The following is a 13,012-nucleotide window of genomic DNA, read 5'->3' on the forward strand; positions in this document are numbered from 1 at the left end:
GCCGTAATACAATCAAGCAAATGGTAAGAGGCAATATGGTGACTCTCTTATGGGTGCCAGGGCATTGTGGGCTTGAGGGAAATGAAAGAGCTGATTAACTGCGAGAAGGGCATCATGGTAACCACCATGGTAACGCTTCTGTGGTCTTGGTAAAGACCAATAGGAGATAGCGATCCAACAATGGGGGCTGGATAATAGTAATACACTGGACGTCAAGAAATAGGAAAAATCAAGGATAGCTGGTGGAGAGAAAAAGCTAGGGAAATATAAGCTTATGCCGATAACCATGACCACAGGCGTTTATTCGAAGCTATTAGAACTATTTATGGTCCAAGCAGGAAGGCTAACTTTCCTATAAGAAATACTCATGGAGTTATCCTAACTGATGATAGAAAAATTCTCGAAAGATGGAAGGAGTATTACTCTCAGCTCAAGATATCGACTCGGATCTATCCATTTTAGACCAGCTCTCCCCGTCTATGCTCCGATGACACCGCTTGATGACGAAATCTCAATGTCGGAAATCATAAGTTCGATAAAAAATATGAAAAATAAGAAGTCACCTGGTCTAGACAGTGTTTCAGCGGAGATATTCAAAGCCCTGGATGAAGACATTGTCAATAGTCACCTAACACTATTCCGCAAGATATGGGAACAAGGAAATGTGCCACAAGACTTCAGAGATGCTTTAGTTATCAACCTCTATAAGAACAATGGCGATACGTCAATTTGCAACAATTACAGGGGCTGATGAAGATACTCAGTCTTTCAAAAATCGGCGAATATGGCAAATCTTTCCATAAAATGTGTTATCCCTACTGAGAAACTCCGAGTTGATGATTCAGGAAAAAATGCAAGGTTTTATATCTCTAGGCTCCATAAATTAAATTGTGAATAATTATTATTATAACCTCGTTACTAACACTGCCATTTTCGTATGATCAATAAAACGAAAGTTACTACGACTTAAGGAAGAACAGGTTGTTTATTTCTGAATTATTTCTGGGTTGCCATTTGAACAAAATCAAGTACCCTCTACCCGTCGTTGAGGGTGCATGTTAAAATCTTTAATTATTACAAATTATTATGAATTTTATGAGTTACGTTTTACTCCCTCTGTATTATGAGATGCAGGTGTAGAGTCTATACCAATCAGGGGTTCACATAAACTTAGATTAATCAAATTCTGTAGTTATACAATGTGAGAAGGCTAAAAGTTTTAAAATAATTTCTGCTCTATCGTCAAACAAAAGAATCGTTAGTGCTAATTGTCTAGATTTTTCATTTTTACTTCCTCTTTTGAACTGCCAAAGAACCAATATCGCTTGATCAAGTGTTTACTTGAGTTTGGTCAAGAAACTTCTACCGTTTTAGCAAAATGAGGAAAAACTTACCAGATCTGGGCCTCGAGGCTCCCTTGGTCCTCTTCTTCCTAACCTCCTTTCTGTCCTGGATCAGACCAAGCACCAACAGCTTCTCAACGATCCTATTTTTAGACCTTGCAACGTTCAGTCTATCCATAATACAAGACAGAGGATCTGTGGAGAGGAATTAAGTCAAAATGCATTCTCAAGATATGCTGGAGAAGCTAACTCACCCATAGCATCCTTGAACTGTTCGTACAACTCTGTCAAATTTTCTTCCTCTTCCGCACTCCATTGCTTTGGCACCTTACTAGTATTTCTTACTTTACCCTTCTTGTAATCTGTGAGCAAGTAGAGTTCCTTCATTTTCTTTAGCAGAGCCCGCCTGCTGCGAGTGTTGTCTATTAAATTCTCAAGCACCCAATCGACAACATCTAGAAAACAAGTGAGCACTTATTGATAGTAAGTAACGCATTTCTTGATGACGTAACAAGTGTTTTGAACGATTGAATGAGGTATGAATTTGAGCCATGAGGCATTTAATGTCATACGGTAGTTTGCTAAGTGAAAAGGTTCATTGCCCAAATGAATTGAGCAGGCCAGTCTTGAACGAAACAAAGAATCTGGTCGTAGCATCACCATTATAGAATGAAAGATCCAAGAGAAAATCTTATAACACAAATTACTTGATTGCTTTAAACGTGGATAATCTGGTTTGATATATGTTATTTTGTTATGACCTCGAAAACAAAAACAAAATTTCAGCCTGCTTTGGCTTTTTGTTCGTGCCAGCTCCAAAAAAGGCCGAAACCAAAATATTGTTTCCACTTTTTTCATGATTAAAGTGTCTGCTTCCTCTGTGTGGCACTGGGTATCTCACTGCTTGAAAAAATTGATATTTATTTATTATTTATTCTCAAATCATAGAAATAAAAGGTCATTAGCCGTATAGTTCAGACCCAGCACCTAATGACTTCTTATTTTCACTTTCCACGGGTAGGTAAATAGAAATTAATGAGTTTAAGTTCGGAATATTGATTGAAGGAAACCCATAATAAGTTTCAGGCAGTTTACGTTTTACATCAGCCGGGAAAGCAGACGACTTTTATTTTTCTAGACGAAAGAAACCAGACTTCGAATTTTAATTTCCTAATAAGGACCTGATCACAACAAAAAATTTTGTTGTTTTAATGGCTTTGTACCCAGTTAAAACTATTATAGGTTAACGTTTAGTGGCGAGAAATGTAATAAGCTGTTTTAGTATTTGTTCTCAAAAATCCAATCTCGAAACGAACATTCACAAAAAAATTTCAATTTTTGCTGTTCTCTAGTATGAAGAAAAATTGCCCAAGAAATACGACCTTGAACTCATTAGACCCATAGCTTAGTGCCTGTTCAGTCGTGCATATTAGGTTGCCCAACTTCAGGTTGTCAGGCGTTTATTGTCCTGGTTGCTAGCGACGCCATGCAGCGCAGAAAATAAATTCTTCGACTATTAATTACCAAAATAATAATTTAGTAGTACACGTATCAAAAGCAAAAGGTTTTTAAAAAACAAAGTAATCCTCTGATATATCGCACCATTTGTCATCTATATTATTGTGATCCTATTTATTGAGTAAACCAGAATCCAAAAACAATTCGACATAGCAGTTTCGTTATAAGAGTGAACAGGCGAGTGTGAGTTTTCTTTCTGAGTTATGCAATGCTCGGGAGGTGCTTTTGAATGCCTGCATGGACCTAATCGAGATCTGGGTGGGTCTAGCATGAAATTTAATGAGGAAATTTACAAAACCCAATAAATAGGCGAGTCTTATACTTATCTATAAAATCGAAGATCAAAGACTATTTTTATTAATGTTAATTTAAATATACGTTTAGTCTTTTATTGTTTTGACTTCTTGGGCGGCTGTAATTTGGCTTAGTGAGGTTTTATTCCTTGTATTGTTGTATTGTGTTTTTTTTTTTCAAAAAACTTTATATGATGATGATTTGCTGAACCTGTTTTGTCTTTTTGGTCTGTTCCTTTAATGAGGTAATTGTTATATTTTTGTGTATTTTTGTAGCCCTGATGAAGAATCAATAAAGATTCGAAACGTTGGCAATTTCAACAAAGGTTTTTTGTTTCCTGTTGATGTTTCACCAGTCCTCAAGCTGAGATTGAGATTACCCATTATTGTAAACCAGAGTGACATTGAGCAACTTTGAGTGGAGTGTCTTGTGCTTTTTCTACCAACCAGGCGATAGCCAAGAAACTTGTACAAAAGGAAGATTATTTCCCTGTTTCTCTTCTCTTTGGTTGAAACCCCTTTCTCCTTTCTGCATTTCATATCAGTTGTTCAATATTCACAATAATAATAATCGGAATTCGTCGCAAACCCTTTGCGAATAATCGATTAGTGCCCATCAAGTTCTATAATGATTGCTCAGACGATAATTTGAGTGATACCACAAAAACAATCCAATTGAGGCTCATTCGTGTCAAGCAAAAGTCTAGCTCACGTTCACCTAGGATAGTTTTACTGGGTGTTATGTTATCAATAGAATAAAATCTTTTTTCGTCGACCTGAACAAAAAACGACATTTTACGAACAAATTTATGAACAAAAATCGACAAAAATCGAAGAGCTATAAGCACTTGGCTTATAGCTCTTCGTCGCTAAATAATATTAGATCACAGAGCGATCGAATAACTTTTATGAATACAGAATTTGATAAAATATAAGTGCCTGAGAAAATAACTATAATTTGCTGTTGGGAAATTAATTCTTCACGAAATCGGCTAGATTTTGCGAGTGAATTAGGTACGTGGCTTGAATCAGTGCTCAGTTTGATCGAGAATGCATTGTGATAACGATATGGATGTCAGAAACACTTCTCCAGGGCTCAGGGAATTGGCAATTACGGCAACCTAGATGAGGACATCAAACGGGCAACTACCTTCTTATAACTTCATAAAGGTATATGAGGTCGACGAAAAAATGTAATATGCACCTCGGCAAAAAACTGTCTATATTGTTTTGCCTGCTTGCTAGCCTCGGCTGCGTCTCGGCTATCAAATTATGGGCTTTACTGTAATAGACAGTTTTTCGTCCTTGGTACATAAATAACTATTGCAGGATTGCAATACTTATTGAATCCCACTTATCTAGACCATCTAGGCAATCAGTGAGCTGTGACATGTCAGATGGCGAAACTTTATCTTATTTTTATCGGTATTTGCAGCGTACCCAGGTGATTTTCAAGTTTCACGAAATGAAATGGCTAACTCAGGAAACATCCCAATTTGTTCGAGGATATAAATGAGACCCCGACAGCACCAAGTGAAGTTTATGACAAATTATCGTCCGGCGAAACGACCAGAATATTTTCGGCGACCTCAATTATGTCAACCGACACCTGTCAACTCTCGCGGACGACAAAAACGGGGGCGGCCGACGAACAAGATAATCCACTCGACCCTTTTCAAAATACCGATTCGACAGTGATGGTCGAAATGACCGAATCGGGTTACGGGTTATTATAATCCATCAAAAACAGACGAAACGTTGGTCTCTTGCTGGCCGGTATTACACTCACCGTTCTCTAATTGCTTTTCCTTGTGCTCCATGAACAGACGACGTACTTCATCTTCTTCTTCTTCCGTCCAAACGCGCACGTTAGAGTTGGCCCTGCGGAAAAAATGACAGATTCGAATGTTTATTGGACTGAGGGAGGTTAGAAGAAAGTACTCACTTCTCTTGGTAACTTCCATAGCCGTATTCCACGTCGTAAGCGTCTTTGGAGGACTTCCAGAAGAGGGCTTCCATGAATATTTTTTTATTGGTTTGTGCCACTTTGAAGAATTGGCGTAGTATATAGGTAACAAATTTGACGAGCTCCTATGGGAAAAAATACTTGCGTCCATAATGTTCGTTTTATTTAGTTTAGGCCAAAACATTTGCAGGGAAAGCCAAAGACTATTGTTGAATTATTGAGAAGCAGCAATAAAACACATCTACTCTTGATTATATCTCAGCAAAGTAAATATGCAAGTTATTTCATACTGCACAAAGGAAAATGTATCTAGAAAAAAGAGTTTCATGAGGAGGAAAAACTGAAAGAGAAACGCTGTGTTTGTACCGCTTCTAACTAGCGGTCGATAGGTGGCGCACCCATATGTGTAGTCTACTGAAAGATCACCTCCTCTATTATGATAAAGGTCCTTCGAAGAGCAGCCTTCAGATTTGTTTGGTGAATGAGGCAAGATTTAGTTGAGTCAAGGCATACTTGACCCAAAGAAGGCATTATTCTTCATATTGAAAGAAATCATTCAGATTTCAGAGGTGAGAATATCATATACTCTTAAGGATGAAAACGATATATCGATGTTTGCAAAGCATGAACATACCTTGGAACATAGATACAAGGAATGGAAAATAAACATTTGTTGTTGTCCAAAGACTGTAGTGAGATAGTTGCTTAGTGTCACCAATCACAATTGAGATCTGACTTCATTGTCAGGTCAATTTTCCGTTCAAAAAGGTAGGAGCTATATAAATTTATTTATTTGACGCCACTGCCTTAGTGTCGCGCCAAACAGAGAAACATCGAATGTTTGTACCACAACAAATACATTCATAGCACGTCAATGTCCATTCCATGTATTTATGTTCTAAGGAGCATACATTGCCGATTCATCGACGCCAAAAATGTTGAACAGCAGCACGTTGCACCATAGCCATCTATAAAGACATTGGCTCTGTTTAATCCAATAAAAAGAAGACAAATCCGTAAAATTGTCGTTCTATAATAATGCGAGCTAGTCATGAACGAGTAAAGGAAATCCCAGAGAAGTCAAAACATCCAAACATAACTGTAGACCGATTTTCGGATCATTGTCCACTCATCAGTACAGTGTAGTGTTAAACATTTCAACCGGTGATGGGACCTTGATCGAAACTACTACCTGCAGTCAACGAATGTACAACAATTCGTCATATGACTGCAGGTGTGTCAAGAGGGTTCGCTCGCAAGACTACATTCGGAATGGAAAATCGTACCTATTGATATTGAGATTTTGGAGGATATAAATTTCTGTTTCAAAAACTATATCGTTGGAAAGTCTGTGCCAAGTTTGTATTCTTGGATGATGAGGCAACCATCATACGGGACAAATATAGTCCTTTGGAGACTAGAATTCTCCATTCAGGCTTCTCTTCTAGGGAAGAGAGTTAAGACTCCATTTGGGAATTGTTGAATTAGAACAAGTAAATCTTTGTATAGTCCTACATTTAAGGACCTCAGTCGTTATTATAGTTTAAACTACTAGGTACTGCGACTTAAAGATTTATTGTGCTCCATCATAGCTGTTTACGCCACTATGATGTCTACAGCTCGCCTTCCTGCTCTGGAGTTCTTCTGAACTACAGGATGTGGGATGGTTCCAAGGAGATTACCTCCTCACTCTTGAAAGTTTTCTGTACAAAGCATTATTTGCTTTGGCTAGCAATGACGAAGCATTCTGTCATCAGGTGATCTGGAGTTTCTCCTCCCCACAGAATCTGCACTCGTCAGTTTGTACTAGACACATTCTCATTATGTGCTTTCTGAGGTGATAAGGCTTTTGAGGAGTCTTGCTAAGATCCAGTTACTTCTTCGATTCGCCAGAGCTTAATTCCAAAGAAACGTTTTGTAGTGTTCCAGTCTCGAAAGATTCCTCCAAAGTAATTATCTTCCAATTTAATCCTTCTTCGGAAACTCTTTCTTGTAAGTACATTTTCTTTTACCACATAAAGATGACTAATTCGTTGAGTTATTTATATACTCAAAAAGCATCTGGAAATACGTGAATAGACTTCCTTTATGTGTACTTGCATACAAAACGTTTTTTCTATAAATCCATTTCAAAATTTTCACGTTCAAATGAATTGATCTGTTCAATGGAGAAATAATCACTTAGTGGCAGAAACGCCAATTACAATTTAATGGTCCATTAAAATTTTAATCCTCCATTAAACGATTTATGCGTATGCCTCATTTCAAGGTCGTTCAAAATTAATGGACCATTGAATTTTAATTGAAGCTCCTGCAACTGGACGTATTCTCTTTATTCTCAATATCATTTTGAAAGTTTTTTGGTAGAGTTGATTGGAAGCTAACCAAGGTTTTGTATTGAAACTGGTTGAAGTGAGACTAGTGTCTTTCTGGTATCGTATATTCTAGAATATTTACCTTATATTCCGGCATTTCTTTGAGAGCAAGAATCCTCTTGAACGTCATAAAGAGGGAAACTTGAAACATCATGGCGTGCATTTTGCAGTCGAAGGCGATTCGATGCATCAGTTTCACGATGCAATGGTTGGTATTAATCGAATTTTCTTCGAACATGGCCAATGCCAAGCATGTTGCCCTGACTATCTTGGGATGACCCAGCCTGTGGAAAACGTGATAAATAGTATGTGAAGGTCTAACATGAGAAAAAAAAATTTATATTCCTTCCTACCTTTTCCTGAAATCTTCGAATTTGAGATCACTCTCTGAGAAATTGATTTCTCCTTCTTCACCCTCATCCTCCTCTGAAATATTTGAAAGATATATTGGAACGTCAACAAGCAGCAAAGAGTAAGAATCAATTAAAATCTATATAACTTGATTTTGACTAAGATGCTTCAGACACTGTATTTCGCTTTAACGGTATAGTAGGATCATCAAGTGGGTGGAGGTAAACTGAAGCTTAGTGAAGATGCTATGACTATAGCGAAATACGTGTAAAGGTTAAATTTCGCAACTCAGTGAAAATCATGTGATTCTGTTTTTGTTCTAGTGAAATTATCATAGATTTTCTGCATGTATCTATCAGCCACATGAATTAAAAAAAAATTAATATCGTAAAATGTGATCATGTAATCCATAATTGAACTTTAAACTGAATTACACCTGATTTGCACACCAAAATATTAAGTTTATTATTATACCGGAAAAAAAGATATCTGACAACAGGGTTAATACCACCATAATATCGCCCATATCACAAGATCTTTGGACACCAAAATCTATAAAAATCGTGTAATCCTTTTCCCAGATAATTGAGGCTTTCCATACTCAAAACTCACTCTCTATTATCATATGCTTTGCAAAGAATAAGACCTATTAAGTCATACTGATATTTACCGATGCCTATTTGGAAGACAAAGACTAAGAATTTTTGTTTTGGGATAAATGTCTTGAAATAAAAATGAATGGAAAACTCACCCTCATCGTTCTCATCGAAGACTGGTTGTGGTTGTACTGGCAAATCGTTTTCTGTAAAGAAAAATGAATCTAGAATATTCATAAATATAAAAGAAAACGAAAGAGATTTATATAATCAATTCATTCAAAAATCGAATGACGAAATGGAATAGGATATCAAATCATATCATAATACATTGCTGCTTCGTTTAGTATCATCATCAAATATTTCAATACGGTCAATATTATTTTACAAAAAATTGAACGTATAAATCTCCAAACTTGAATCAACATTCAAATTATTTCAAATATATGTAGTAGCCGCAGAAAAACTGACTACGTCATATACAAATGGTAATTTTTTTATATGTAAATGAATGGACAAGCGGAAGATTTATAATTATTGATATTATTTGATTTTCATAGAATTGTTGAAAGAAAATAAGAAGAATACTTCAATCTAAACTTCGCCTCATATTGTGTCAAATTTCCAAGGTCAAACGACTGCTTCTATAGAAGTGAATAGACTATAATATACTAACTGACAAAGAAACTGCAACATCCAGAAGGAGCTGTTTAAATTTTAATTTTTTTTGGTGAAACATACATAGTATAGCAAAGAGTAAATGATTAAAATTTGGAAAAAAAAATCGTGAAGGTTTTTTCATGAAAACATTTTTTGTGACTCAAATATTGTAGTTGTTTTTTGCAAATTTTCTAAATTTTTCAACAAACCAGCTGTTCGAGGAGATCCAAAGTTGATGTTTAGTTGTTGTTAAAATGCCTAGAGTACGTGTACGCAGAATTTATCGCCAGCTAAGTGAATTTGAAAGAGGTCGAATTATTGGTCTAACCGTACGAACAGAAATCCAACTACTGTTGTGAGATGTAGTCAAGCGTGGTTTGGTAATGCCCAAAATCGAAAAAGAGTAGGCACCAGACGTCGAAGGGGCACAAATGAAGTTCAAGATCGGCGCCTAAGACTTATGGCCATTAGAGACCGATTTGCGACAATTCGATCTTTGGCTGATGAGTGGTTAGGAGAACAAGGCCATCCTGTAACTGTACGAACGGTTTACCGCCGTATAAGGTCTTTTGGACTGCAGCATTATCGACCCCATCTTGTGTTACCTATTACGGTTGAGCATAGCCAGCCACTATTACAGCGGTGCAGAGAACGACAACATTAGAATATGGAATGGCATTAGGTCTCTCATCTCGATTCTCCTTGGGTGCACATGATGACCGAAGAAGGGAATGACGACGTCGAGGAGAAAGACGTGAACCTCATTTTGATGTTGAGCGTCATGTACACCGGACAGTAGGCGTTATGTTATGGGGGCCTATTGTACATGGAAGAGCAAGACCTTTAGTCTTTATTCGAGGTAACATGACAGTGCTGCGTAACCTTCAAGAAATAGTGGAGCAATATGTTCTCCCTTAACTTAACCGGCTCGAGAATCCAATATTTCAGCAAGATAATGCTCGACCTCATGTTGCCAGTGTTAGTTTAAACTTTTTTGAAGCGACCCATGTGAATCTATTGCCATGGCCGTCCAGATCGCCCGATCTTTCGCCCATAGAGCATGTTTGGGACATCATGGGTAGAAGGCTTGGAAATTTACCCCAGCTCCCACGGACTTTGGTGGCTCTGAGACATGAAGTACAGGCAGCTTGGGATAGTATCCCTCAAGAAGAAATAGACCATCTTCTTGCATCAATGCCAAGACGTGTTGAAGGGTGTATAGATAACCGCGTTGAACAAATACATTATTAACAAATTTAATAAAAAAATTGTAAACCCTTCGATTTTTTCTCGAAATTTTAATCCAAGTTTTACCCAAAAAAATTTGAAATTTAAACAGCTTCTTCTGGGTGTTGCAGTTTCTTTGTCAGTTAGTATACATATATATGCTCCTTTTAATCAATGTCATTTCGATGTTCTGACACAATATGGGAATAATAAACGTGGGAATAATGTTTCATTTCTTGATGGTGGAAAATTAAAGAAGAATTGCTGGCTTTTTCGATTTTTTATCAGGGATCTTCATTTTTATCGGATTCTTTTTCCAACTCCTCTCCGGCTTAATCCGATAAATCCGCAAGACTTTCCGACTTATGCAATCTGAAATTCTACAGAGACGAATTCTGACTCCCATTAATCACGGCCAACTTCCCAAAACGAACCAAACTTCGCCGGGGACAAAAAGAATGATAAAAACCGTCACGTAGCAATAACTCATTATTATCCCATCAGAGCCGTTTTTATTTAACAAGAACAAGAATCGGGCAACTGCGAACGTGGCGGAACCGAATGTTCCGGAAGGAGAAAAAAAAATGAATTCCGAAATAATATGAATTTACGTCCCCCTCCGCTTGTTCTCTCTGGGCGAGACGGCCAACAGTTGGAAAAATTAAGGAAGCCGTTTTTTATTCCTCCAGACGTAATCGGTTGAAGTTTCCATCTTGGGAGGCTTCGAAATGGTCCCAGCCTAAACAAGATTCGCATTCAATGGAACGGAAATATCTTGATAGTCATTAAACGGGGGATGGGGGACTGTTAATGAGTGGCGTGAGGGAGGGGGAGAAGATATCCTAGGGGAATCGCGTTGTTGAGATTTGAGGTGAGATCTACAACGTTGCGAGATGTCAATTTGGAAGAAGACCCTTAGCGCCTTCGCGAATTATATTATCTATTAGATCATGATCACTATGCATATCTCCAGGAATTTCAAAGTGGTGATTGCCAATTGAAATGAGTGGGGTGGATGCGATTAATTTCTATTATCCTTAGTTTGTTTACAAATTAGGGGAAAACGGGGTTCCAATTTCATATAAATGTCCAAAGTATCTCCTGAAGTACTTCGTTATATAAGTTGTAAAACAAAAAGAATTCTTCAGCAATTCGCGAAGTAGTTTTTGCCCACAAACATCCATTTGCAAAAAGCAAGGAAGGAACAACATAACCACAGCCTTCTAAAACACAAATAAAGACGGATGCGACATAACCCATAGTGTTGCTGGCAGATTGTTCCTGAAGTGGTTGTCTATTCAAAGGTGAAGCTTTTTTTCAATAGAAGGTAAAACTGGACAAATAAAGCATGCATTTCCCCAAAAATAACCTATACAAAACCTTAAAAATGAAAAAAAAATTGGTGATTACTGAAATAGATCCTAATACGACCCTAGATCATTGGTTATCTGAATCATCGCAAAGCAATGGGAAAAACTTATCTCGTGATGACCGACTCAACCATATGGTTTCGTTTAGGATATTGGCCCGTTCGATTTTTACGTGGTGATGAAAATGGAAACAAAGGATTGCCGAGTTTTTCTGATTATTCAGTAACTTTAACGATTTTATGAGATGGATAATTTCGACACCAACTGACAAAAAATACTTAGGACCAAGTGTAAAAAAGAGTAATTCAAAATCTCACCAATAAAATTCTTCTTAATTATTCGCAAATTTTCCACAAGGGTAACAAGTAACAATAATAGCACTTTGTCAACATAAACACTTTCAAGAAACTGGAAACTTAATTTTCTACACTTTTTCAGCCCAAATCGCACGATACAACAATTTTTTCAAGTGACTTGATGCAACTAATCGGATAGACTCGTATTTACTGAACCATTCATGGTCCAGCCATATGTTTATGTTTTGTTTCGTTTTTCCGATGCCGGAGTCAGCTTCCCCAGACCCGAACTGTGAATTCAATGAAATTTTGTCGAAATTTAAGGGGTTATAGCTCAGCCATCTTGAATATTTTTGGTGAAATAACATATATTGATGGCTTCTACCTTCTCTCCAAAAAAGCCTCAGATTTGAAAATACTCTGTGTAAAATGCAGTGATTGTAATATGCTAGTAAGCCAATCTATTTTCAATAGATTTTCTTTTACAGAATGAATTGCCTTAAAAAATCATAATGAAATGAATTTAACAAATACCGATGCCAAAGACACAAAGTATTCTCTCCATGAGTCAAATCACTCCCCCCCCTGTCGAATTAACGTTAAAAATCAAACATCAATTGGCGAATTCCATTGGTGGCACTCATGGAGAGTAGTTCTATTGCTGCACTAGAACATCAAATATAGACAAGGAGATTTTTTAATATGCACTAAATGCGTGACAGTTGAACTAAAGGAATTTTTCTATAATTAAATCTGTAGTTGATCTAATTTTAGATCCTCTGGAATGATTGTAGCGACATCAAAATATACACTCAGCTGGCACCTGTTCTGCATCCCTTGCAGGGACATATAAGACTAAACATCCAGTATTAATGAATTTATAAACAAAAACAAAAATTGTATAAATGTGTTTTACGGTTGGGTAAGTAAGGGGGAACGCCCACCAAAATAGCGTAGCACTGACATGGCACATACATGACAAAGGCGATGCATAATTTTCAGATATCACACATCTGA

At 37.1% G+C, this 13,012-nt stretch overlaps 1 protein-coding gene across 1 annotated transcript in view; it reads right to left on the reverse strand.

Annotated features, from left to right (window-relative positions):
• The window catches only part of LOC123319598 (protein timeless homolog), a 358,706-nt gene that overhangs the window by 49,768 nt on the left and 295,926 nt on the right, over window positions 1-13,012 (reverse strand). Inside the window, exons 10-16 of the mRNA XM_044906624.1 lie at window positions 8,598-8,648; window positions 7,849-7,921; window positions 7,578-7,779; window positions 5,100-5,245; window positions 4,944-5,035; window positions 1,598-1,798; window positions 1,395-1,538 (exon numbers count right to left, since the gene is read on the reverse strand). Of these exons, the coding sequence (XP_044762559.1) occupies window positions 1,395-1,538; window positions 1,598-1,798; window positions 4,944-5,035; window positions 5,100-5,245; window positions 7,578-7,779; window positions 7,849-7,921; window positions 8,598-8,648 (909 nt within the window). The remainder of the gene's footprint in view (window positions 1-1,394; window positions 1,539-1,597; window positions 1,799-4,943; window positions 5,036-5,099; window positions 5,246-7,577; window positions 7,780-7,848; window positions 7,922-8,597; window positions 8,649-13,012) is intronic.

Source organism: Coccinella septempunctata, chromosome 8 (genome assembly GCF_907165205.1).
Source record: "Coccinella septempunctata chromosome 8, icCocSept1.1, whole genome shotgun sequence".
NCBI classification, from domain to species: Eukaryota; Metazoa; Arthropoda; class Insecta; order Coleoptera; family Coccinellidae; genus Coccinella; species Coccinella septempunctata.